The sequence below is a fragment of the Manis javanica genome, chromosome 8, assembly GCF_040802235.1.
Source record: "Manis javanica isolate MJ-LG chromosome 8, MJ_LKY, whole genome shotgun sequence".
Taxonomy (NCBI): Eukaryota; Metazoa; Chordata; class Mammalia; order Pholidota; family Manidae; genus Manis; species Manis javanica.
The window spans coordinates 27,807,356-27,834,822 of record NC_133163.1 but is presented as its reverse complement, the minus strand read 5'-3'; the positions used below and the strand labels follow the sequence as shown (position 1 = coordinate 27,834,822).

Here is a 27,467-nt window from a genome sequence, read left to right as displayed (position 1 = left end):
AAGGGAGTGTGTGCGCCAGCATCATGCCTGTGGGACTGGAGGGAAAGCTGAGTGGGGGAGAGGGGAACAGGAACGTCTGTTGGAGGGGTCAAATATGTGGAGATGTGTGTTGAGAGAACATGAGGTGTGTACAGAAAAATCAGAACATATACCAATATTAGCCTTTATAATAATTAAATCTTCTTATGATTGTTAGATAGGTCTGCTGTAATTTTAGAAGGCCTTGTTACTAAGAAAAGCTCCACTGAACTTTGATGTTTGTGTAATCACTTCTGGATTTACTAGATCTCAAAAGATAGACATCTTTAGTCACTGAATCTCTGCATCCAAAAAACATGTTTTTAGGCTACATTTCCTTTTTTTTCCCTCCTGATATAAAATAGCTTTTGTAAAATTTAAACATTCATTTTACACAGGTATGACGAGTTATTCTTGCAGTGAGCAATTTTTAGCTAGAAGGGGAGAAAAAGCATTGCTAAATAACCGCCTGAACCCCACTTCAGGATTTTCTAATTTTATATATTTACTTATATCTATTTAGCCTTCTTAAATTTGCCTTGTAGATAACATGCAAAATTTGAATACATTGAAAGTACTGCAACTTAAAATATAAAGCTTAAAGATAAAATGAGGTTTGATTTTTTAGTGACATGGGGAAGTCTTCCTATACATGTCAAAATCAGAAGACAATAGAATTTTAAAAATATTTTTATTTGTATACATGTATTTAATAACTTCAAATTTAGAACACTTAAAAGTCAGTATGAACAAGAAAACTATTAATGACAAAGACTTGAAATGGGAGAATGGATACTGTAACTGGTTCATATTAACCTCCCCATGCAATTTATATCTGTATCTTGAATAGTGGAAAAATCTGATTTACACAGCTCAATAAAGATTTGGGAGTATATTTCTAACACCCTATTTTGTAGCCTCAAAATACTTTCCCATTAAACTGATGCAGGTGTTTAAAGATGGCATATAAAAAATTTGCACTGTGAAATTAAATATCTAATTGATTCACATTTCTTTCCATTAATATAAATCAGTAATTTGCAGTAAGGAAATATTATTCACGAATTAGTAGCTAACAGTTCACATTTACTAAACACTCCTGTGTTTAGCCAGGCGCTGCACTAAACATCTTAACATGCAGTTTCACATTTAATTACCTTGATGGGAAGTATTACAGGTTCACGTTTTTCACAACTGATTATGATTGCTATGACAGCCTGCACTGAGCATGTGTCCAAAGCTTTCATCTGTCATTGTAGCAGCTGAGTGCTTGCTTGCACCATTTTACTGTTACATAAATACGCAGGCCTGACTTCCGCCCCCGAAAAGAGAACATGGCTAAGTGTTGTGTTTACTACTAAGAAACACCTGTAAAAAAACACAGGGACAAGGGCAGGGCAGTGCTCTAGAGCCGCACTAAAGCCCATTTCTGGGACTCAGAAGTGCCCCTCAAGGCCTAACTGCAGGAGGGCGGCCTCAGCTTCCTCCTCCTCCTCTTTGGCTTCCTCTTCGCGTATTTGCACCAGCAGCTGGAAAAGGTTAGGGGCCGGCCCTTCCGCAGCCCCGGTCAACCACAGCTGCCTTCGGATAGACCCGCTGTGGCTGGCCCCGGCAATGACCTGCTCCAGGCGGGCCTGGTTCACGTTATCTTTATCGATGGCCCCTTTCTCCACCACTTTCTGCAACAGAGGCTCCAGACGAATGACATAAGCAGATAACTTTTCTCCCGGGTTCTGGTAAGAGTTCAGAAATCTGACCTGCACATCCGGAGAGCTCTCGACGCTCCCAAACACCTGCTCAAGCGCCTTCAAGCATTCTGCAGTGGTTATCGCAGGGTGGTTGGTCTTGAGGATGCGGATTACATCAGCTGCGGGGCCTCTAAGACTCTCCATCAACCGCCGCCTCTTCTCTACATCTGACACCGGCCATTCCTCTATGACCTTATGACCTCATTAGTGTGCTCCAGCCAGGGATCAAAGGTCTCCTCCCCAGGCCCCGGGATGTCCCTCCCGGAGAACAGCGTCAGCTTCTTGTACCAAATGGACTCAACAAGAGGCTGAATAACATTATCCAAAATATCGGTTAGCATCTCTGCTGGCATATCTGGGCCTAGGGATGGAGTGGAGTTTTGAAACCCAAGGACTCGAGCAACATCTTGCACGGTCCACCCCTCTCTTGCTAGGAAGAGGTGCAATATTTCTAAAAATTCAGCATCGGAGGTCGGGGGCTTAAAGACCACTTTCCAGACCCCTCCTTTACCAGGCATCTCCCTGGGGATTGCAGAGTAATCGACGGCGCTAGTGAACTCTAACAAGGCTGCTTTCGCATTCTCTTCCCTCCAAAACATTCTCCCAAGCACTCGATAGGGCACCTGGGGCATCGCAGTCTGGAGGGTCTCCTCGATTTCGGCTTCATCACAATTCACTGGGATCCCCCAGACCAGCAGGCCCTCTGGGAGTTCACGTCCATCCCCCTGCACCAGTCTTCCAACAGTGTCATCGCCATTTTCTCAACTCTCAAGGGCCCCAATTCTACGAATACCGTTTAGGCTGGGGACAACAGCCTAATCTAAGACTCAGGACAACAGGAGACACTCTTCCCACTACGCCCGAGGAACACAAGCTTCACGCAATCACAAGTAACAAACGACACCACAGTCCTATCTTGTTCTTTCGCTGTACCCCAAACTTAGTCCGTCGGCGGGTTCTCAGAGCGAAGGCTGGGGGATGCTGTCGTAAATCATGCGACCGCCGCCATCTTGAGTCCCTAGTGGGGGTCCGTGGCCGGGGTCCTCCATCAGCCGGCTGGGTGTCAGAGTAGTAGGCAAAGAACGAAAACGCGCAACGAAGGCGAGAGCCGCAGGGCTGGAGAGGTCGCTGGGGTGTGATGGCGGGGTGGGGCCGCCTACTCTCCGCAGCTGGGTCGGGGGGGCACTCGCTGATGCTGCCGGAGTCTATCAGGCGTTCGCGGTCCGAGCCGGGACTTCAGGCAGGCGAGGGGCAGCTGCTTTGCGTACGAAGCGTGTGACGCCCCCGGAGGGGGAGACTTTTGAGGTCTCGACTGCAGGGCCAGCCAGACGCCAGGATGGTTGCGGGTGCAAGGTACCGCGCCAGGCGGGAAGGACGGCCGAGATCCGAGGACACAGCCAGTGGAGGCGTGGGACGCCTAAGAAAGCGAGGCTGGAGCAGCAGTGCGCGCGGGCTGCAGCTCTCTGGCGCAACTCGACTGCCAACCCCACCGACCCTCAGCCAGCGGAGGAGTTTCTGTCGCAGTGGAGGGAGGGGCCGGCTCAGCCGACGGCTTCCGCCCCGCCCGCCCCCGCGGCCCAGCCGGCGAGAGCGTAGCTATGGCAACGGTGGCCCTAAAGACGCGAGGCCCGCGCACTTCCGCGGCCCGCGGGGTCGTGAAGTTAGTTGCCATGGTGTCAGAGGGGCTCCGGGTACTGGTTTCTCAGATGGCGCAATTCGTTTTTCACGTTTTCTAGGAATCTTTTTTTTTTTATATGAAGCACCGTCTTTAAAGCATAATTCTGAAGTGGATTTATGATGATATTGCTGAAAATGCGTCTATCAAGGCAGACTTGTCTACTCACGTCGTTTGTTCAATGAATCAGCGCTGCATATGAAAATGCCCTCCGCGGCTTCTCTGTGCCACTTGATGGCACACTGCATGCTCCATATTTCATAGCAATGAAACTAAAACGTTGGAAATGTGCCATTTGCATGTTTTTATGTGAGACACTGAGGATTTTTTCCTAAAATTTTGCAAAAAGACCTATGGCCTGAAATCTTTATAGCTGGGCAAACGCTAGTGTCATTTCCCGTGTCCTGGAATCATTGACAATGGGCTGATAAAAAAGAATACTTACGGCTCACAAACGTCAAGTAATCCCCTGCAAGCAAAACAAGGTCAATCCCAGATGGTGAAAATCTCCCCAAAAGAACACAGCATTCAACTCTGAATTTTTAAAACCTTATTTAATAAAAGGTTTAAAGATACACAACATTCAAAAGTAAATAAGTTACATAGGTACATTACAATCAATCACATCAAGATTTTCTTTAGTGTGTTATTATTTTTTTATAAAAAGCACACAAAAAATAAAATCTTCAGTCTGGTCTATCACAACTGTACAGCAAAAGAGGTAATATTTATATATATGTACACTATCTTAATATGTAACAGTCTTTTTAAAAAAGGGTGCCACAGGCAGCAAACACACAAAAGGCAGTGTCTGATCTTTTCCAAAATAAAAGGAATATACTCATTTATATGCTTTTAAAAATTTGTACAATAATTACAGACTGTCAAGGCTGTTCCTGTGCTCTGTCCCTTCCAACAAGGCCTTCAACTTAGAGACAAATGAAGAAACAGCTGCAAGTTGTTAGGGGCAAATATTAACACAGCAAAATATGGGGCGGACATACAATTATTTTATAAAAATATGCATACTTCCTGTAAACCTAAGGAGTTAGGCTTGCCAGTCTGGTAATATATACCATCCAAGAAAAATGAGCCCCAGTGAAAACATAATTAAACAGCTGAGGCTTGAGTATGTGTTATAGTCTACCTTCATCTTAACATCTGGCACATGAGAAGAAAGAGGTTAGGTCACTGAGGCAGTTAAATATAGGGGATCCCTTTAGACATAAGCAGCATATGACCTCTGTGCCGGGGTGGAAGCGGGGTAGCAGAAGGGGTGGGTGTGTACTTTAGCTGAGGGGGGCTGCTGAAGGCATAGAGGATGACAGTGCTGAAGCACTGTCTCCTTGGGTGGGTAAGAGACCTTAGAAATGGTCTGGAACACAGGCACTAGGTTAGTTTCATGCCCTTAAGCTGAGTGTAGATGGAGACTGGGAGATGGATATGAAATGGTGTGGTGAGGGCATTATAAAGCTGGAGGTGTTCATCATTTAACTTCTTAAAGCAAAGAGCTCTGAGGAGAAGGGAAAAGAAAAAAGAAGAGCCTAATGTGTTCACAAGGAGAAAGCACCATAAAAGGCATACCTAGGCCAGCTTCTATGGCTATACCTACTTTATTGGCTGGTCACTTGCCAGAATTGCATCTGCCCTCTAAACATTTTAACTTTCACATTGCATTCTAGGTACAAACTCATCCTGAAGCATGAACCCTTCTAAAATATGGTATCTGGTGGGATTAATAAATACCAAGGTACTACCTTGATTTTCTCTACCTACATTCACCTGGTGCAGTCTCCATTAATTTAGAAAATAAGAATCACTCTAAACAGGATTTCTGTTACCACATGTCCAAAAAGGGGCCTGAAACTAAATATGGTTTAAATAGAAAAAACCTTGGGAAATATAAGTAGCACTTTGGGGTGAAGTTGCGAAGGCACTCATACAAGTGATTTAGAAGAGAGCCTAAATTTGCTACCCTACTATTCCTGGAGAGTATACCAGATTTTTGCAACCTTGAGACATTGAGCTTATAGACATCTATGGAGAAAACTAATGGGGAAGTTGGAAATCTATGTAGCCATCCAGGAGTCTGGGGGGAGAATTTTGTTCCTCATAGCTGGGGTCCTGTAGAACCATATTAATGCATAAATGAATGCTGAAAAATACTTGTTAGTGCATAGTATATAAACAAAACTCCCCATTTCCCAGCTATCAGCATGATGCCTATCTCATAAGGAGTAGCAGAATGAATACTTTTTGGCTCCTTCCTAACATGTTGACCTGTCACACATTTAAATTAATTTAGAACTTCTTTTATATAACTAAATTTCAGTGACAAGATAAAAAATAACTCAGCCCTTCTATGGGACTGGCAAGTGAGGGGGCCTCCAGAACCTTCCAGCCCTTTCACTTCAGTGACTTGATGCCAAATATGGATTCTTCAAACCAGAAACCAAACCAGAATTCTGGCTTCCAGCCAATCCCCTCAAACAATCTGAAAGTACAGCCCGAGAAGAGTAACAAGAACTGCCTTTGATCTCCCTTGCTTCTACCAGTCTATGTGTGGCTTTGGTGGTACTTTCCACCCTCTTTCAGTGCCACTGTCATTCCTATAGACAAGAGCTCCCAGAGCAACTAAGTAAGGGACCGTAGGGTCTTGGGAATGGGGTGGGGTGGATGCCAAGAAAGTGCCTTGTTTTGGGATAAATGCACTTGGGCCTCTGGAAAACAGGAGGCCCCTGGTCCCTGAGAGGATGTGTTAAAAATTAAATATTCAGAATAAATAAATAGCTCCCAAATGACAACAGGAATGAAGGCTCCTGTCCAATCTGGCTAGGAAACCTCTCTCCTCCCAGGGAAGGATCCAGAAATCTCCAGCATGCAGGACTGGGGGCTGAGCTGTGGATTATCAACACTAGGCCAGGTGGGGTGGTTAGGTGGCAGTTGAAAAGGGCAGGGCAGAGGCAATCAGGAAACATCTACCGTGGAGGCGCAGGCTGGGCGTAGGCTAAGCTCCCTTAGTAGCCTCCAGAGCCCAAGGATTTGGCAAAAAGGTGGGAAGTAGAAGAGCCAAGGCTTATTATCAAAAGCTCCTGGTCCCTGGTCTTCCAACCATTGCATAGTTCCCTTTCCTCCAGTGGGCTGAGAGCTTGGACAGGAACATTGTTCCCTTCCCCAAACTTTCCAGCTCCGGAAGGCTGCGAGCAAGCAGCAAAATAGGTACCTGTCCTAGGTTTCACTCCCTCTAGGCATTCTGGTGGCTTCCCTCCCATGGAGGCGGTGCCTGAGAACAGGGTCACTGGAACAGCATAGGCCTGGAAATTGTCATGCAGGGACTGCACAGGTGCCAGGCTGAGCTTACTCTCAGAGATGGCCACCACACTCCCACCAAGGGAGCTCCTTTTTCCCCGGCTTTAGGCAGGCCTGTGCAGCCTTTGAGGTCCTCTAAGGAGGGGGAATAACGCTGCAACGGAGTGGGGGGTTGTGGGTGCGCTTGTGCTTGGCTCTCCATGGTGACCGAGTGGGGCAGGGGGAACAAAGAGTACGGACAGGGACTGCGTGGCAGCAGAGGTCCTGGTGTGAGGCAGCAGTGGCAGCGGCTGGAGACCCTCCCCAGGGGCAGCCCCGGAGAGCAAGGACTCTCACAGTTCCAGGAAAGCGGAAGGACAACTTCCAACAGACTGAATGCAAAGAAACTGGATCCTACAGCCCTTAAGACTGCTCCTGGGGCCTTAATAAATAAAAGAGCCGTTTATTTTATCGTCTTTTTGTTTTTCAGAAAAAGTCCATGTGATCTCTCCTTTCTCCCTCTGGAGGCTCCAGGGCGCTGGTGGGCGCCAGCAGGGCTGGTTGGTGCAGGGAGGGCCTCCAGCCGAGCCCCGGGCCTCAGCCCCTGTCGCCCGCGCTGCTCTCCTCCCGCAGGGACGGCTGGTGTGGGGAGGCGTTGGCCGCAGAAGCGGCGGCGGCGGCGGCCTCTCTCTCCCTCTGCCTCAAAGCGGCGGCCTTCTTCTCCTGCTCTGCGTGGCTCTTCATGTGGGCGCTGCGGCTTTTAACCTTGGAAAACACCCTGTAGCCGGGCAGGAGGGACCCAAGTCAGTGGTGGGTCCCCAGCAGCCTGGAACCACCGCTAGACTGGTGGGCGGGGGGTGGAAGGGGAGGGAAGGGCCCTCCCACTGGGGGTTCCTGCCACGTGAGCCACCCCCACCCTCCGCCTAGGAGACCGGTGAGGTCCTGAGGCCCTCTCTGAAAACCTGCCGGGTGACGCCACTGCCCTGGAAACCCTGTAGCCAATCAGAAGATGAGGCGAAAGATCCGACCTCTTACTCGCCCCACGACCGACGTCTGCCCAGCCACCAACCGCGGGACGCCATGCCAGTCCCCTTGGAGACAGGGCCTGCTGTCTTACCTGCCACATTTTTTACAAGGGAAAGTATTCTCCTGATTCTGGGTCTTATTAAAGGTCTCTGTTTTTTTCTTCTTCTCCGAGAAAGGTAGTGCCCTTCGAGACTTCCCTGCCCCCTCCCTTGGCTTCTCTGCAGCCTGGCCACCAGCAGACCCAGGGGCGTTAGACTCATGGCTTCGGAGAATGAGGATGTCGTTGGCCTGGAGAGGATCAAAGAAGAGTTGAGAGATTTAAGGAAGAGAGGTTCCTGAATTCTGGAATCTCAGGGAATAGATGGATCTTAGTTCATACACTCTCGCCAGATGGTCCCCCAGAATCTTCCAGATGGTGCCCCAGAATCCGCTTGAATTCTCCCAGTGACAAGGCACTCCCTGCTTTTTTGGCAGCCAATTCTGTCTTTAGCCAGCTCTCTTTTTACAAAGCTGCTGGTACAAGTAATTACCTAACATTCCTTAATTCCATAAATGAGATTCAAGTTCATGTGATTATGCCAGATGCTAGGGATACAGAAGAGACAGATCCAAGTCTAGTGGAACCGAGAGACTGCAGACAGCTAAGTCATGACAACATGAGCCACCATACTAAATGCCAAGAAGGTGCCAGAGAGCCAACAACACTAAGTGCAGACCTGGAGAGGCGTTGCTCAGGATATCCAAAGCATGGGCCCCAGGCCAGGGGAGCCCCAGATGGCCATTAGAAGTCGTAAGTATGTGCACTGGGTCGACCCTCACAGGAAAGTGTTCACAAAAGTCTGCAGAACTCAAGTGAGCATGTACACAGAGCACAGCTCTTGGAGAACAAGCACAGCAAGGCTCATAAGGTAGCAAACAGCTTTGTATCTACAGTTTGTGGGTTTTTTCCTGCAAGCAGTGTACACAATACACACACACACACACACACAGACACAGACACACACACACGAAGACTCTCACTGTAGTTCCCCACAGACCCTTCCCATCTCTGCCTTCTCTTGGGGGACCTCTCCCTAACAAGGAACAGCTCTGGCTGGTAAGTTGCTTCTTGGCCTGTGATGTGGTGGGCAGAGCACTGCACTGGAAGTATCTGGGGTAAGACCTCAAGTAGGCCATTGGCATCTCTGAATCTGGTTTCCTCCATCTGCAAGGTGTGATGAACACTATGAGGTTATTGTGAGGAATTACTGAGATACTGGACAGAAAAGCACTTTGCAGAGGTCATGCATGAGGGGCCATTATTGTTGCCTCAGCTCAGCTTCAGACATTCTCATCAGCCCTCTTCTGTCTACTCATGAATGCTTCCCCAATGTCCCACACACCTCCTGGGTTTTCATAAAGACTCTTTCCCCTGGGCCTGAGATACAGAGGCAATATAGTTTAAAAATTAATAGCAGACTCTGGAATCAGGCTACCTACTAACCGTCCTGTCTTGGGCCTCAGTTTCTTCATCGGTAAAATGGGAATAATGACTACCTACAACATAGGGTTATGAGGATTAAATGAATCAACATTGTGAGGTACTGAACACATTTCCTGCTATGATGATGATGGTGATCACAGTCATGTTCCTCTTCTGCCCTCCCTCCCGCACTCCCAGGCCCAGCCCCAGCCCTCCTCTTAGCTCTCAGCTCCTCTGGTGGAGGCTGCACTTACCGACTCATTGGCCTGTAGTGTCTGGGTGGCTTTGACGGCCGCTGCCCTCCGGCTTCGCTCTCGTCCCTCTTCCTGCTCCCCTTTCTCCTGGACCTCTGGCACCTCTTCCTCCCCCTCCTTCCCGGTCTCCTTTATTTCCCTCTTGGGCTCCAGTCTCTCTTCACTTGGGGACTCTCTTCTGGACAGAGTCACCCTTGGGAACTTCTGGGAAGTCTACAGGGGACAAGAACGAGTGTAGTGAGCCTGTAGCTCAGTCACGGAGCCATGGTGGACCGATCCCAACCCAGCCTGGGGTCACCGGCTCCTGCTAGTCCTGCTTGCCTGGTCTGGCCCGGGACAGCCTCCTTGGCTATGACTCTCTGCCCTCCCACAGCTAGTCTGTCTGGGAAAGAAGAGAGTCTTGGGCCCTGGGAGCCCTCGGATGGAGACCAAGCACTTGAGATGGAGCCAGGGGCATGGAGGGAGCACGCTGGTCCCTTGCCAAAGGCCACCTGTCCTGGATGTGTCCAAGAGACACATCCTTGGGTTGGGTGATCTGTGGAACCCGGTAGAAGCCTTGAGCTCCAATTCTGAACTATCTTGCATCACTTTCTGTATCTCCACTTCCTTCCCATCTGCAGAATAGGGACCAAAGTACTCCTTGTCTTAAAGTAGCATGTCACCAAGTGCTGATTTGTAACCCCAAGATGAGGGTAGGTGGATACATGGGCACAGAATTAAATAATATTCTCTTTTCAATTCTTGTTCAATCCTGATTACATCAAGGACAAATTCTCAAGTTGGTGTTAATATGTCTTTATATTTAACTAGACTTAAAGAGAGATCAGGCCCCAGTCTCAGAGCCTTGCAGGTAATAGTACCTAGCTAGAATTTAATAACATTCTTAGGTTTCACATATATTTATTTTTACCAGTACCCTCTATACCAAGTGATACTGGTTTTCTATTAATGATTATGAAATAAAGCTTCCCTTTTGAGTAAAAAGTGAGTTGACCTAAAGAAAAACGTGAAGTAATAGAACAAGTCGTGTGTGGACATGACAGAAATAGTGATGGTGACATGTGGTAGGATGCAGACATAGTAGAATTCTTAAGGGTAATAAGAGAATGATTAAAGTTTGGGAAACAGTGTCAGAGGTCTGCTCTCTGGGAACACTAAGTTGATGCTGGTGGAAATACTGTGAGAAAATCCCCCAATGTTCTGCATCAACATAATACATTATTACTATGACACTGGCGGATAGAGAAGGGAACCCAAAAGTCCAGGGCCAGTGCCCAGGACATCAGTTCCTTGGAGCTGCAGGGACACTACCTTCCTCTCTCTGTCCTCCAGGGACTCCTGGTAGCTTGGCTTCAGGCTCCCCACTCAGCCCTGGCCCCAGACCAAGCCCAGGCTCGAAGCAGCAGAGGCTGGGAAGGGAGTCACCTTAATATCCACTTCAACCTCTTCCTGTGCTGACTTCTCATCACTTGTGTCCACATCTCCAAAGGTTAGAGTCCCATTGCGGCCAATTTTCACCTGCTTCTTGTAGGTGTAGTAGAACTCCACACACTGGGCCACGGTCTTTGTCTGGATCTGGTTGGAAGCCAAAACCAAGGTCAGAGTTCCTGGTTGTGCAAACCTGCCTTTCCCATCCCTGCACATCCCCCCTCAACCTCAGCAAACGTTAACAAATTCAACTAACCAATCTATCATCACTATTTTAAAAGAAAAAAGAGCCAAAAAGGACGAAGTGGAGCCTTGAGGAAATTTCATATAGGCTGCATATTAGAAAGTACTATTTTATTGGTTGAACTTTCTTAGGTATGATAATTGCACTGTGGGTTTATAGGAGAATATCCTTGTTCTTAGGAGCTATTTGGGTCAAGTCTCATGATGTCTGTAACTTACTTTTAATTATTAGTTAAAACAGAATATAGGTGTGTATACGTTTGTATAAAGACACAGAGAGAAAACAAATGGCGACAATTGGTAAATCTAAGTAAGGGGCATGTGGTGTTCACTGTACTGCTCTTTCAATTTTTCTGTAAGTTTGAAATCTTTCAAAATGAAAAATTAAGGGAGAAAAGTCTGGGCACCATCCACATTCAAAGCCAGCCGGCAACACAGACACCCTTCATCAATCTGGGCAACAGTTTGACTCCTCCCCAGGCAGCGGCAACTGACAGGTCTAAGAGAGAAATGTCAGACTCTCCTATTTAGAGAGGAACTCGAGAAAGACTAACAAGGAAGCTCTTGAAAACCTGACGAGGAAGCATCTTACTCCAAACTCTGCCACTAAATGGCTGTGTGGCCTGAGGCAAGTCTCTCTGTGTATAAATAGTGAGGGGGTAAAATTAAAATGATCCAACAGAGGTGAGGCTCAGAACCTCACCCCCCCTGCTTTGAGAGAAATCTTCTGCATCCGTGGATGTCTTGCTGCCCTTGTCTAGCCTGGATTAATACTTAGTCCATAGGCACACACCTGATCATCTGATCATCTACATTTGCCCTCTTACAGCACTAAACTATGTTTTCTACCTTTATCTTGCATCTACCTACCACTTCAGCATTTTATTAAAAATAAAAATAATAATAATAATAGGAGAAATGTGGGATCAACATATAAATCAAGTACAAAAATCAAACGAATATTCATATTTGACCTGATTGTTCATAGGTCATATTGCATGATCAAAACCGAAAGTTTCTGTGATGACTGCCCTTGTACTGTTCACCATGTAAGAATTTATTCACTATGTAAGAATTCGTTCACCATGTAAGAACTTGTTCGTTATGCTTCAGAAGATTGGAGACTGACGAGAATTAGGCTTGAGATGGATTAATGATTGTACATTGAGCGTTGACCCCCCTATACTGAATTTTATTGTTGTTAACAACCATTTGATCAATAAATATGAGAGATGCCCTCTCAAAAAAAAAAAAAAAAATTAAAATGATCCTCCAGGGCCTCCCAACCTCTGAAATGCTAGCCCTCCCTTCCATAAACCCAGGCAGCCACTGGGTTTAGTTTCTGGACTAGCTTCTTGTACACAGAGTCAAGTTTTCTCTGACTCTATACCCTTCCTCCCAGGTCCCAGACTCTTCAGCCAATTGCTGGGCTGCACAGGGAGAGAGCTGGGAGACCCTGTCCTAAGGAACCTAAGGGATCAGTGAGGGTCCGCTGTGCCTGAGGGGGAGGAGACATGCTCCATGTTACAGGAACAGATTTAATTTCTTAAAACTTATACTTTGTCCTGTTTACACTTTGACTATCATGTCATTCTCTGATCATGTGTTTGACTGACTGATGGTCTGCTCTTTTCATTAAGGCATTAGGGGCGCCTCAGTGAAGTTCACAGGCATGTCCTTCCCAGCAGTATTGCCCAATAGGGAACAGAGTGTTACTGAAACCCAGCAAAGAGCTGTCCTCACAACAGGACCTTGTAGGAGAATTCACTGGTACTTTGTCCAGTCCCCAGAGCCATCCCTGGCACAATCTACAACCCCAGGAATAAAGTGTGCGCTCTTATTAGCCCTTTTCCCCGGAGTGGTCCACAGAACTCACTTTCCCCACAGCCCAGATTTTGTAAGACAGGGCTGGTGGAAAGATCCAAGTTCTTGGCTTAGCAAGGACTACTCTCCCCAAAAGAACACAGGGAGAGGACAAGACACATTAAATCTAGGAAAACTAGCCTTCAGCCTCCTCTTGGTGGTCATCTGAGTTGTGGAAGGAAGCCCTGCATCTGACAGGAAGTGGGCAGAGGCCTCCACCCCACCTTCTACCTCACCCCTTCCCCACTGTCTGGTTATACAGTAACTTACTGTCTCTCATTTTAGGGTGACTTCTCCTACTTACAAACTGTGGCTTTTGAAGTACTCCAGCTCCTTGGGGAATGCTTACCTCTGCCTGCAGCCATCCTCTTGTTCTCCCTTAAGCAAGTCACTATTTTAAGTCTGACATTCCTGGGTCTGCTGACCACTCAGACCTCCCTCTGGATTGAGACCCAGAGCATGGCTGGTCACACTAGCCTGAGGTGAGGGAACCACTGGCTGAGAACCAATGGGAAAAAAGGCCCTTTCTTATCCCTTTCCTGTTTTGTGTAGAAAATTTTCTCTGTGGCTACTTAGTGGCACTGACCTAAGTGCTTGGTGAGTGAAGGCAAAGCCCCCACTGCACAGGGACCCCCGAGGCATGCAGGCAACTCCTCTCCCGCAACCGCCCCGCTTGCCCTTGCAACAGAGTCCTGGCTCACCAGCTTCTGCACCAGAAAAAAATCCTTCTTATAGATGGCAATGCCCTTGTTGAACAGCTTCCTCTCAGCCATCTTCCACTGGTCAGAGCCTGCAGGTAAGAGGGAGCCAGGGAGGTGAGGTGGGTGGGACTGTGAATGCGGTGGGGCCAGTTCTGATCCACAGAAAAGAGTGAGGCCATCCATCCACGGCCCCTGCAGGCATTAACAGCTGGCTCCACATCCTGGTCCTGCCTTGTACTGGCCTCGTTGCTCAGCCTCTAAGCCGTGCTCTCCTCTTTTGTCAAATAAAAGCCACCTCACCAGTTGTGAGATAATGCGTGTGGGGCCCTTGGTGCTCTCTGCCTGGCACAGGCAAGACAGACCACTCAATAGGGATCAATAACAAGGGCTGCTGGGACTATGCCACCTGGTCAATGTCCTGCTTAAAGCACAGGGCCCAGAAAGGGACATGACACTCCAGAGATCATCTAAGCTCCAGGACCTGATGCCAATTTGGATGGTACTCTCTGGGTTCCTGTTCCTGTGCCCTGTCCTGGACGGGCTCCTGTTGCCTGCCCTCTTCCCCCTTCCCCTCCAGGGCACAGGAAGCCCTTGAGGAGCTACCCCAGCTTCGGTGTCGGTTCCCTCTGGCTCTTGGCTTGTCCACCCCACCCCCCACCTCTACCCCAGACTGTGAGCCAGCACCCAGCTGGGCCCCACTAATATGGGAGACCCCTTGAGGCCCCAGGCCCAGCCTGACTCACCTGTGTAGTGATAAGTTGCCAGTGGGTGGTTGTGGGGCCGGAGGGGCTTCTTCAATAGCAGCTTATTCAGCGTCTCCTGCAAGGGAAATGAGGCAAAGGTCAGTGCCCTGGCAGGGGTCTTGGTGGTAGGCTGAGCATCCGAGGCTCTGGGCAAAATTAAGAAGGCCTCTTTTGGCCTCCAAGTAGGGTGGGCACATATTCTTGGCCCCCTTAACCGCTAAAGGACAAGAGGTCTGGCTGGATGGCGAGGTCATGGGAGGTGGGCTGCTCAGGAACCAGGCCACCAGGCCTCTTAAGAGGGAACACATGGCCCCCAAGGCAGGCAGCTACAGGCAGAGAAGGCCCTCAGTGATAGCCCCATCTGAGGATGGGAACCCAGGGACCCAGAATCAGGGACTGGAGAGGAGGACCCTGTGCAGCAAAGTCTGGACTTTGGAACTAGGGCTGCCTTGGGCTGAGCCTGTACAACCCACAGCTGGGTCAGATTCTCCCGCTTGCCTTAAATCTGCACTCTAGTGGGCCTGGTTCCTGGGCAGTAGGCATGGATCCATGCCAGCCTCCCTGGGGGTCCCTCCCTCCCTCCACTGGCGGTGTTGTCTCACCAGGATGTCTCCCCTGGACTCATGCAGACAGTGCAGGGCCAGCTCCTGGTTGGTGCCAGCGCCAGGTAAAATGCTGGAGCAGGCAGCTGTCAGCAGGTCTTCCACTGGATTCAAGGGAGCGAGCACGGGGAGGAGGGGAGGAATCACTTTCAGAGCCAGGCTATGCTGGACAGGATCTGGGCTTAGCCCATCCACCACCCAACAGCCCCCTGTCACTTGCTAGCTCTGGCTTAGGTCCCCTCTCACCTTGCCTCTGCTTCTCACGACTGCTCTCTAGGTCTTCCCATGGCTGCCACACCAAGTCAGCCTTGTGGGGGTCTGCAGCTGCCAAGGCACGGTCCCTCATCGAGGGGATCTCTGCTTGGAACCGGGAGCCCACGTTGATACGTCTGCAGGGATGAAAGGGGCAGGGAGTGAAGTCTCCCTTTGTGGGGCTGAGAAGATGCTGGGGGTAGTTGGCAGAGGCTGGGCATGGCAGGGCTGGGGGTAAGGGAATCTGGCTTCTGGGGACTGTGAGGACAGCCTGGTGACTAGTGCATGGTACCACTGGAAAGGCAAGGCCCAGAGGCTGGAAAGGGGTGAAGAAGTGCCAAGTTTATAGACAGGTAAAAGAGTCTCTTGGACTACCCTTAGAATTTTCTTCAGAAGCAAATTTAGACTGAACTGGTCCTTTCCTTTCCCTGTGATTTCCACATGCAGGCAAGGTGGGGACAGTAAAGACCAGTGCCAACTGCAGAAGCCCTGAGAGGCCTGCTTAGCACTCTGCAGTACCCAAGAACCCTCCTCTTTCTCGCAGGGCCTGCCTGCACATGCTGGATCCCAACTGGCCACCCTCACACCATTGGCCAGGCAGGGCTGCACTTACGGCTCGATGCTCACTGGGGTGGCCTCCCCCATCACAGAGAGGACAGGCGGGGTGACTTCAGCACTATCTATGGGACAAAAGGTAAATTGGTAAAAGGGCACCCTCCTCCCTTCAGCAAGCCCACCCACCCACCCACCCAACCCTAGGTAGCTGGCTCTGTGTGCACGAGAGCACAGTGCTGACTCACAGAGGTTCACACCTAGAAATCAGGCATCCTGAGTCCTGCTCCACAGCCTGTGACTGTGGTGACTAACTGACTTCACCAAATGTGTGGGTGCCTCCATTTGCACACCTGCTAAAAGGGACTATTACTACCCATCTCCTAAGGTTAATGTGAAGAGTGAATGAAATGATGCACAAAGCTTTGCCCTCAATAAATATTATTAGTAGTACATATAGTAGTAGTAGTAGTAGTATTACTACTACTACTACCAGTTCTACTTCTAAAGTCACGTCCCTGCCCTGAGAACTCCCACACTACCAATTTAATTCCAACATTAAAGCATGGTTGCTCCAGTAAAGAGGCGGAAAATTTCCGCACACTAATAGGGTGGTGAAGGGGATCAGCATTTCATAATTATCTTCTCACTTCCTTGTTGGGTTCTCTGCCTCGGTTTCTCCTGAGCTCATCTTCTTAATGCCCCACATGATGAAGACACTCCCTCGCTCCAAAAACAAAATCTCTGCCGACTTCTCTCTGCAGTATGATATAAAACCTGAGCTCCTCAGGCACTGAAGGTGGTTCCCCTTCCACCTATGCCTCCACCACCAACTTGCCTGGACCCTGGATCCTAGAAGATTGCTTACTCATGACCCCTCACATTCCCTGCATAGTCCAGTCCCACCTCCAGGCCTTTGCACCACTTATTTCCTCGGTCTAGTGTGCCCTCCCCGACTGGCTCCTAGTTCAAGCTCAGCTCTTGCCCCACCCTCTCCTGAATGCTCTCCTCACCACCTAAGGCTAGTAAGCCTCCACAGACTTGGCGTTTGGGGTCTGCTTCACTTACTGGCTGCTGATCCCACACTGCCCAGAACCTCTGTTTTTGTCTCCCAGGCTTCCATGCCAACTCCCTAATGACCTCATCCTCTCTTGAGAACAGACCATGGTGTCCCATACGTTATTGGAGTCCTCACAGGACCCAGTTCAAGGCTTTACATCCAAGTGTTCCATAAATACTCATGGATGGACAGACCTCTTCTTTGCTGCCAGTCTGGCCTCTACAGTAACTTCCTCCTGCACATCCCAGGCAGGGAGAGAGCAAAGCTTCCAAGCTTGCAGTGAAAGTGGGAGGGCCAAAGGCCGGCCAGCCCAGGGTGAACCATTTCTCCCCCACAGACACCAGGGGGCACCAGAGAGCTATACCATGGGTGAGGTCAGGGTCAGAGGTTAATCCAGTGACAGCACTGCCTCACCCCTGTGCTACCTCTGGTAAAGTTTACTATCCACCACACAGATAGGATTATCCCGTTTTCCTGCGGAAATGGATCCTTTTGTGGAGTGGGCAACATTTTTCAGCAATTCACCATCCAGGACAGCCAAAATGTCTGCTCTTGTTCAAATGACTGTTGAAGAGACCCAGGAGATGGGATCTGCCACATACCATTCGCAGTAAACCTGATGCAGCAGGCATGATGTTCAGTGCTTTACATGTGTTGATGAATCTGGGCCTCACCACAACCCAGTGAGTTAGCTATTAGGTTGCACCATAGGAAACTGCTATTTGTGCATCTAAAAATAGTTCAATATTGGCGATTTCATCATCAACCAAATACTGCTAATATCCTTATTTAAATATTGAAGAAACCAAAGCCCAAGGAGTTTCCGTGATTTGCACAGGGGATGAAATAGCAAATGGTGGAACTGGGATTTGAACCCAAGGAACTGGGCTAACATCCTTCCCCACCCCTGCCTGTTCTTGAACCAGGACAACCTCCTTTTCTCAGAGGAGAGAGAGGATCCTCTTTTCCCACAGTGTTCCACCCCAAACCCCAGGAGTCCGTAACCTGCATCTCATACCTGCCCACTGCCCACCCTCTCCACATTCCCTGCCCCCATGGCCGCTGAGGGGTTCACTCACTAGACCGGAGCAGGGTGCGATGGGCGCTCTTTGGTGTGATGGGAGGAGGGGCCGGGATGCTGCTCGTTGACATGATGGCATTGAAATAGAGGCCAGAGCCTTCCCGCACAGGGCTGAGGATGGGGGGTGGTGTGTAGGGGGGCAGCTCAAAGCTCCGCTCGGAGGGGTGGTCAGCTAGGCGGACGGGAGAGCGCAGGTGGCTCTGGTATGGGGTGATGTTGGAGTAGACGGGAGGGGCAATGAAAGTGCCCGCCTTGGTGGGGATGATGAGGGGCTCAGGCCGAGGCCGCTGCTTTGGTTTCCGCACCGAAGTTTCCCCCTCCAACCTCTGACTCATGTCCTCAGCCTGGAGAAGGAAACAGAACCAAGGCGGCTCAGCCTCTTCTGTCCTGGGGGAACACAGTCTTGACCACTGCTTGCCAGTCTCACCTTTGGAACTTAGTCTGCCCACCAAACCCACCAAGGCGAGCCTGAGACAGGCAGCAGGTCCAAAAGCCCTTCTTATCGTCTCTCCTCTAGGGCAGGGGCCAGCAAATTGTTTCTGTAAAGGGCCAGATGGTGAATTTAGGCTTTGTAGGCCACACCCCGGTCCCTGTTACATATTCTTCTTCTCCTGTCTTTTAACAATTCGTTAAAAATGTAAAAAACATTCTTAGGTCTGGATTTGGTCCAGAGGCCATAGTTCCCAGCCCCCACTATAAAGCATGCTCTAGGGCAGGGGAGTACAGTGGTAAAGGGTCAGTCTCTGGAGCTGGATTGCTTGGACTGAGATTGACCTCCTTTACTTACCACTTAAAATTACTTCACCTCTCTGTGCATCACCATTTTTAACATGGGAATGAGTGCCTATCTAATGGGATAGCTATGAGGACTAAATGAGTTAATATATGGAAATCACTGAGAACAGTACCTAGTACATAGTAATTACTCAATAAATACTGTTTGCTATCACTGCTTAACCTCCAAGCTCTGTATTAGACTGCAGCCTCTACTGTGTACCAAGACCTGAGCTGGGCATCAGACCACAAAATGAACAGGATAGTCCTGTCCTCACAGGAACTTTTGTTCTTACAGTATTAGTCCTACTACCACAGGCTAGCCCACTCAAAGGTTAGCCCTCCTGACCTACACTTCACCCTGCTCGGTATGCCTCATGGGTCTCCATATTGAACAGAAGGTAGGCCTATAAGGGAATGCAAGCTTCCTCTTGCACCATCCCTATCCTTTCAAGAGAGAATGGGCTATGAGGGTGGTCATCTCCCTGGGTACACAGCTGACCAACAGGTGATGTTGGACACATTGACTAAGAGGGCCTGGAAACAACAGGCTTTCTCTCCTTCCTGGGTTCCAGCTCCCACAAGACCTTCCAGTGGAGAATCTTGATTCTCCATGAGGCCTTGGCCATGTCCTTTACCTACTAGTGCCCTCTTTTCTCTTCTACAGACTAGGAAGAAATGAAATTGTTCATTCTTCTTTCCAATATGATTGCACAGAAAAAACTGCAGTGGTGCTAAAGGCCCCCAAACTTGCTAGACAAGAAATCCAACTTGAACTCAGCTAGCTATAATAATTTGTAATTTTACAATAAAGGAAATGGATTTAAACTATTTTGAATATTTGACAATATTTTTTGTACTGATTTTTATGTGTGATAATGGTATTGAGCTTATGTTAAAAGAGAAAAAAGAAAAGAAAAGGAAGGAAGGGAGGGAGGGAGGAAGGAAGGAACCTTCTCTGAGGACTTCAGATACAAACCAAAGTACTTATGTATGGACTGATACAATGTTTGGGATTGGCTTTTAAAAAATCCAGTGATAGGAAGAAGTGGAGGTACAATTAAAGAAATTGGCTATATTTTGAAAACTGCTAAGGCTGGATGATGGCTAAATTTGGGGTTCATTTTCCATTCTCTATGCTTTTGTGCAAGATTGAAAATGCCTACAATAAAGAAAATAACTAATAAAAAATAAACCTCCCCCAAAAGCCTGGTGTAGTGAAAATATAGGCAGGCATTCAGGAGATAGAAATCCCAGGACTAGCTCTGCCATTACTTGACTGTATGACCTTAGGGTAAGTCTCTTGCCTTTTCCAGACCTATTTCCTCATCTATGAAATGGGTACGTTGAGCGGTGTAGTTGCTCAGGCTCCTTCCTGACATCCTTAGTACAAGCTGCCCAGACCTCCAGCCTCCAACCTCTATCCTTTCTTAAAAGAGGACAGGTCTGAGGCCAACTCTCTAGTTCAGAATAACTAGAAAATACGAACTCAATATAAAAACCCATTTCTAAAGGTATTAGAGAGCAAATAAATTGGCAAAGAAAGAGCCAAGATCCAGGAAAAGAAGGAAAGTCAGAGGTAAGCCCAGCATTTGGAATTGTGTTTTCTCTCGAGGTGGATGCACTGAGTAGAGCCTTTAATAAATTCAAGGAGCTAACAGAATTAAAGTCGGAGTTTAGGTTTTGCCAAGGAAGGAGAGGCTGATAAACTCTGAAGCTTTGGATTGGAACTCCAAAGGGCTGTATCTCAGAATAAAGGTAAATCAGAAATAGACTAGTCCTCACATGGAATAATGCCCAATTTCAAATAATCTCATCTCAATCTGATTAAAGTAATTCAGAATTGCTAGTGCCCTTTGCTACTTATCAGGTGCAAAGATAAAGCCTCTCTGGAACAGGAGAACATCATCTAGAGTCCTTAATTACCTCAATAATTTTTCATATGTAATTTCTGACATTCAATAAAAAATAACCAGATATACAAGAGATCAAGATGTGACTTAAAAACAAGAAATAACAGATAATGGAAACAGACCTATGGGGATCCTAGTTGGAGATATGAGAAGAAATGAAAAGCAACAAAAACAGTATTTAAGTAAATCTAAAATGAACAACAGAACAAAACAATGTTACAACGTTCTGTTGATGTTAAAATATAGACAGAATGAAAGTACATGTTAATAATTCTACAAGTTAGGGGTTGATGGAAAATGGAATTAAAGTGTTGTAAGGACTTTGCATTGTCTCAGAAGAAGTACCAATTCAGATTTCAATAAACCAAGAATGCATGCTTTAATCTCTAGTAGCCCTTCTGAACCAGAGAATGAAGACCTAAAGTCATAAAGCATTTACTGTATGTAACAAGTTAACTTCTGTCCTATGCATCTAGAATGGTACTAGCTATGTGCTGTCCTCCGGTGAATTGAGAAAACAGTCATGCAAATCCCTTTCTATAGGGCTTAGTTCTCTCCCAGAAATCCACATAAGAAAAGCTGCTAGGGTAATCACCAAGAGTAATAAATAAGTGTGTAACTAATACATTAATAAAGAGGGGAAAAGGAATAACAACCCAAATCAAAGGAAACAAAGAAGGGGGATAAAGGAAAAAACAGGATGGAATAAATAGAAAGCAAACAGCATGGCAGATTTGAACCCAAGTATATTAGTAATTACATTAAATGTAAACTGTTATCAATGTTCTAATTAAAAGACAAAGGTTGTTAGAACAGACAGTAACAAACTCCTATTATATGTCCCTTGAAAGATACACCTTTAAATAGAAGGATACAGAGAGGCTGAAAATAAAAAGATGGAAAAGACACACTCATCCTTCATCTTCTCCCACCCCCAACACTAACCAAAGAAAGCTAAATATTTGACAAAGTAGACTTAAAAAAGCAAAAAGTTTACTAAAGATGAAAAGAGATATTGCAGAATAATAAAGTGTCTAATCCAGTTCTAAATGAGTATGCAGCTAATAACATTGCACCAAAATGTATAAAACAAATACTGCCAGAACTAACAGAAGAAATAGACAAAGCCTCAATCTTAGTGGGAGATCTCAATATACATACGTTTGTACTGACAGAACAAGCAAACACTTCTACATCCCAGTGCCTACCACAGGGTATGACCCATATTAGGAGTCCAATTAAAATTTGCTGACTTGAAATAATAGAAATTCACACTTCATAAATTTTCCTAGACAGACCCAATTTCAAGTATAAAACTGTCTCATTGTCCTCCATAAGTGCATTTGCCCAGAAGTTTGGTTTGGAAAATATAAATAGTATCCCCATGGGTTGTTTGAATCTCTTCTGCACTGTCACATTCTCCTTTCTTTCCTGCAGGTTACTAGGCTTCCAGGAGCACACAGGTACTGGAGGTCTTTGCATTAGGAGCCTCTCATACCTGAGCAAGGGCATCAGTCCCAGGAATACGGGTGGACCGCCTGCGGGTGACAATGACTGACGGCTTGTGTTCAGTGGGATTCTGTTCAGGACCCTTCCCATCCTCAACACCTCCAGCTTGGGCTGCCTCAGTTGGGTCCACAGTCCGCACAGGCACAGACACTGGGATGATGAGGGGAACCATCCCACTGTCCTCTCGTGCTCGTTTGGCAGCTAAGGAAGGCTCAGAAAACTCCACCCCACACTTGGTTGTTGAAGCCAATACACTTTTCCGCTTCTCCTCAGAGCCACTGGCATCCTGGAGAAGGAAGAGAGGGAATGGCAACAAGGTTTAGAAGATAAGTTCTGATTTGTTGGTCCTGGTCCCATTTGATTCAAGGAGTCAAACGCCCACAAGGGTTCCCAGTGGTTCAACAATCTGGCCTTTCCCTGACCCCATTTTCTCCCACCACATTCCTGAACACTCTACATAACCTCCCTTCTGTCAGGTCCTTCTATCCTGGCCTGGAAAAGGGGTCCCCAGATGGCCATCTCAGGCCACAGTTGGCTTATGGATTGTTTTGTTTGGCTAGAACAGTGAATGGCACATGAAATAGTATCTAAATATTTAAAACATCTGCAAAAGAAAATAAGCAAGAAACCTATTGCAAGATAAGGGTGGTGTTTGTATCTATTTCCCCACTGGCCAACTGGCTGGAGTCAAGTCATATTCTGCAGCCTCCTATGTATCATCCTGGCCCTACAGGAAGGAAGGAGCAAATGCTAGCTTTGGAGTCAGACACTAGTCTTCTATCCTAGCTTTGTGACCTTGGGATATCCCTCTGGGGTCTCAGCTTCTTTAGCAATAAAATGGGATAAATGACAGCAGCCCTCTCATAGGGTTTGATGATAAATGATTTGTGATCAAGTATAAGAAACTCCAAGTACAACACTCATATTCTGTTCATCTTTCCCATTGTTACTGTTTTTTCTTTTCAATCAACTTTATGTGGTATAGTTTACACATAACAAAATGCATCAATTTTGACAGCATGACACATTCTGATATAATCACCTGTGTGAACACTGCCATATTCTTTTCTTTTGGCATACTGGATCTGGAAATGGTTTCACCTCTCCCTACTCCCAGTCCTTCAAGCCCCAAATGAACAAGACAACCCACAATGGTGTGTTGCACTTTCCTGCCTGCAACCCTGTGCATATCTAAACCTCATCTTCCCTTCAGATATGGATGCACCTATGCAGAGATTCCTTGCATTCCGAGTTAATAATTCCCTGAAAGGTATGGATTCTTCCATTTCCTTCAGTAAGGTAAGAAAAACTGCCCTTGTAGGCCTGGAGTCACTTGTTCTCCCCTCACCCCAGACATGGCTCACCCTGCCCTCGGCCAGGTCCAGCCCCCATCCCATGCCATTCTCACCTTTGTGTTCTGCAGTGAGGCCAGCTCCACTGCCTTCTGGGCCAGGGTCAGCAAATTGGCCTCCTGAGACACCCGGCGCCTCCGTCGAGTGCTCTGGATCACGCCACCCCGTAGCACCTGCCCACAGTCCCCCAGGCCCACTGCCCGCATACCCTCCTCATTGCCCATGGTGGTGGCCTCCCGCTCCCGACCATTGGGTGCCAGTCTCTCCCCATCAGACAGCAACTGCGCCTCCCTCAGCTCCAGAGGGAATCCCAGAGCTTCAGGATGGGGCTGCCCCAGATGGCTGGCTGGTGGCTGCTGTGGGGCCCAGTGGTGTAGGAACAGGTTGCTGGTGGGCTCCTGTCCATGTTGGGTGCCAGCCCCATCCAGGGTGGTGGAAGGCAGGATGCCCTCCTTAGAGAGGCGGCGGGAGCGGCGGGGGAAGGCGATCTGGGCCTGAGGTAGCACAGGCTGCGGGGCTGACTCCTGCAGTAGGGCCTTGCGCAGTTCTGGGTTCATGTCAGGGTTTGGGGGGAAGGGGTAGGAGGCCATGCTGTGGTGAGCCAGATGGGACTGCCCGAGTGGCCCAGCTGACTGCAGGCCAAAGTCCTGGGGCTGCTGAGAGGGCGGCTGCTGCATGGGATAGAAGTTCTCAAAGAGCTGCATCTGGGGTAGGGCTGCTTGCTGCTGCTGTTTCTGTGGTGGGAAGGCAGCAACCGGGTTGGGGGGCGGTGGGCCCTGCCGGAAGACCTGCCGGTTTACCTGGTGGCCGAATGCCAGCTGGAAGGGCTGCAGAGGCAGCGTCTGGTTTGGCGGCTTCTTAGCCACATGGAAAGAGTTCAGGGGTGCCTGGGGCCGCCCCACCTCCAGCTGTACCTTTTGGGGCATCATCGGCCGCACTGCATTTCCATAGCGGTCCAGCTGTGGCCCCCCTCCTTTCTCCCGCTTCAGTGCCTCAGGGTGGTTATAGTAGGTGGAGACCGCCATACCCGGATGGGGGCTCCCCTTGGGTCCACTGTAGAGGGGCAGGCTGTGGCGGTTCCATGTTGAATGGGGTGGAGGCTGACCAGGCTGCTGCTGCCAGCCACTGTCACTGACACCAGCACTCCCTCCACGCTCTGGGCCCCGCCCTGGAGCCATCACAGAGTTGGGCCACTTGACTGAGCCCACCTGCTGGGACAACATGGCTGCCGTGGTCCGCTCAGACCCATACACCACAGAGTTCAGCAGGGCCAGGCTGTTGGGAGGGGGCAGTTCCACAGACTGGGAGGCAGGGGTGGCTCCTGCCAGGCCCTCGTGCCCAAAGTAAGGTTCCTCCTTCACTCTGGTGGATTGTGGAGGGGCCGAGGGCTGCTGTGGGGCCTGAAGGGGTGGTAAGTGCTCCTTGGAAGCTGCTTCCTGGTCCCCAAAGAGGCAACGCTTCCGCTTGTTCTGAGGCTTGGGCTGGGCCTGGAGGTTCATGGTGTGGCCAACTGGGCCCCAGCAGTGAGTCCTACTTCACCAGTCGCCCATCCCCTGGGGGCGGGTCCTGCCAGAAGCCCTGCCCTAGTCCAGGAGCTGGTGGGGGCAGAGCAGGGGCAGAGAAAAATGCTGGGCTATGCGGTCAAGCACAGGAGAAAGAACTGCTGGCTCTTCTTCCTTCTTGCAGAAGGGCTCTTGGGCTCATCTATGCCTCCCGGTTCATGGTGCTTCACTGGACCCTGGATCCTACAGACAGAAGAAGGATAGTATCAGCCACAGCCTCCCAGGAGGCCCCAGAAGTCAGCACAAGTGTGAGGGAGGGAGAGGTCTCTCTGGCCCTCAGGGCCCGTGCCTCGGAGGGCAAGCCCTAGTTCACAGAGCAGCATTGGTGAGCCAGGAGCCAGGTCCTTGGGGAGAGCCACCAGAAGGCAGTGACGTCTCCCAGAGTGCTCTGCAACTCCTCTCTTGTCCCACCACCTTACGCTCCTGGTTAGGCTCCAGGACTGTTGCATTTGGTTGTTATTTGTGCACTGAACAAAGACACCTGCCCGGGGACAAGTGGGACTGAGATCCAGTCCCAGCTCCCGTGATCAAGGTGGGAAAATGGGTAATAGAGTACAGGTTGGGCTTTCTCCTCTTAAGCCAGGCCTCTTCCCCCTGGGCAGCCAGGCCTGGTCCCCTCACATTTGTCCATGCTTCCCCACCAGACCCAGAAGGAGCTTTATTCAGCCAGTGCCTCCTCTGATGGTTCGAGCCCATCTCAGACACAGTAAGTGGAGAACAGGGGTCATTCCCAACTGTGCTGCCCAGGGTTGGGAGCCCACCAGCTCCTTGCAGAGTCCAGGGCCCAGAGAGGCTGACGTCCTTTGCACTGAGGCATGTAGATGAGGCCCCAGAAGGGTGTGTCAGGTCCTAGCCCCACCCCTGGGAGGTGCTGCTGAGTCTGACTGTAGCTGCCAGTCTTCCCCAAACTAGCAAAGAACCTGTTTTGCAGCCCCGGTGAGCTGGAGGCAGGATCCAGCCTGGAAGCTCGTCAGCAGTTCCCACCCACCTCCTCCAGCTGCCAACGAGCTCAAGGTATTCGGAGCAAAGGAGGAGCCTAACCACCATGCAATCTGAGGGGATGTTAATTGTTAGAATTTGGGTCCAGAAGGTTTCTCTATGACAAGGCATCATTAATATCTCATAGCGTTTCTGTGTTTGTTTTCTAACTTGATTAAAAAACAAAGAGGTTGCTCTCTGTATCTTTCTTCAAAACAGAGAGAATAGACACCAGTATTTTATAACTTACATGTATTTTTACTACCTACATGTAAGTTACAACTTACATGCACAACTTGCATATATTTTCAAAGACTTTCTTTCTTTCTTTCCTTCCTGGGAAGTTGGTTAGGGTGAGAGCTACAGGGCCCACCTCTTCCCCAAGCTGAGTTTCTGGTCCCTAGCCAGTCAGGATAGGAAGGAGGGGAGGGGAGGTGGAGGGAGGTACTGAATTTCTGGGAAATAAATCTGCAGGTCCAGGCTGACCCCAGACCTCAGACCTTTGGTGCTCCAAGTCCTTGTTCGCAGCCGCAGGAGGCCTGGGGCTGGGCGGTACCGACAGGCTCTCGGTCGAAGGCCTGGCTACACCCGTGGATGCCCCGGCCGGCCCAGGGGGGCCTGGGCACTATCGCTGTTCCGCACGCTTCCGCAGCTCCGCAGCCCTTCCCCTCCCGGAGCTGCATTGACTCACTCTGGCCCGCAGCCTGCCTTTCACTTTCGCCCAGCACCCAGTAGAGGAGGAACTTCCTCCTCCATTTCCTTCCTCAGCTCCTGGCCCTGAAGTGAGAGAGAGACTCTCCCTGCTTGCACCCCTTTGTCATATGGAAGTTGGGGGATGGAGAGAGACCAGGGAGGGCATCCAAGTCACTCGGCCCCCACACCAGGGGGAGGATGTGAACCAGAGAGCGCTGGGGGCCACAGAAAACCACTTTTTGAGCAAACCCCTCTCTCTTGCTTTTAAACTCTCATTCCTTGATAGCCAACACAATTCAGAGAGAAGACCCAGGAGCCAGACCCCTGATTGACAAGAACCCTGCGCACCACTGTGCAGCTGCAGGGTGGGACTGTCCAAGCTACAGGAATCCGGCTCTGCCTGTCCAATCAGCATGAACAATACGATACACGTCTGCAGAACCAAGACAGAGGAAGGAAGAACGGGCTTGAAGGGAGGCGGTGGAGGGAGCTGGCAGGCCCACGTGTCTCCAGGGGGCTGCAGTCACATGCAGCCCGTGCCTCCCCTCCCCCAACAGCACACAGACCACCCCCTCCCATCACAGCCCTGTTGCCGTGTGAGCCACAGCACAGCTCGGCTTGGGCTGGGGGCCTGGAGGAAGGGAAAGCCCACGTGGCAGATGGGACTGGGTGCACGTGTGAGTGTGCACC

The 27,467-nt window shown here is 49.1% G+C and overlaps 2 protein-coding genes across 9 annotated transcripts in view; both read right to left on the bottom strand.

Annotated features, from left to right (window-relative positions):
- Positions 1-692: 692 nt before the first annotated feature.
- PNMA1 (PNMA family member 1) lies at positions 693-3,335 on the bottom strand. Its single transcript, XM_036994966.2, is given in 3 exon segments — positions 693-1,964; positions 1,967-2,466; positions 2,469-3,335. Coding segments are annotated over 3 exon segments (1,065 nt in total). The 5' UTR covers positions 2,524-3,335; the 3' UTR covers positions 693-1,454.
- Positions 3,336-7,156: 3,821 nt separating this feature from the next.
- Positions 7,157-27,467, bottom strand: part of MIDEAS (mitotic deacetylase associated SANT domain protein) — a 59,016-nt gene continuing 38,705 nt past the window's right edge. For 6 of the 8 annotated variants that reach the window (XM_036994774.2, XM_017660500.3, XM_017660502.3 and 3 more), the window contains 12 exons: positions 23,601-25,289; positions 22,182-22,478; positions 17,995-18,340; positions 15,917-15,983; positions 15,298-15,440; positions 15,052-15,155; positions 14,450-14,525; positions 13,707-13,795; positions 10,897-11,046; positions 9,472-9,684; positions 7,847-8,043; positions 7,157-7,507 (listed from right to left, as the gene is read on the bottom strand). In XM_036994774.2, the coding sequence (XP_036850669.2) occupies positions 7,327-7,507; positions 7,847-8,043; positions 9,472-9,684; positions 10,897-11,046; positions 13,707-13,795; positions 14,450-14,525; positions 15,052-15,155; positions 15,298-15,440; positions 15,917-15,983; positions 17,995-18,340; positions 22,182-22,478; positions 23,601-25,043 (3,306 nt within the window). In that variant the 5' untranslated portion in view covers positions 25,044-25,289 and the 3' untranslated portion in view covers positions 7,157-7,326. The remainder of the gene's footprint in view (positions 7,508-7,846; positions 8,044-9,471; positions 9,685-10,896; positions 11,047-13,706; positions 13,796-14,449; positions 14,526-15,051; positions 15,156-15,297; positions 15,441-15,916; positions 15,984-17,994; positions 18,341-22,181; positions 22,479-23,600; positions 25,290-27,467) is intronic. The other 2 variants (XM_036994883.2, XM_073242148.1) reach the window with 2 other exon arrangements.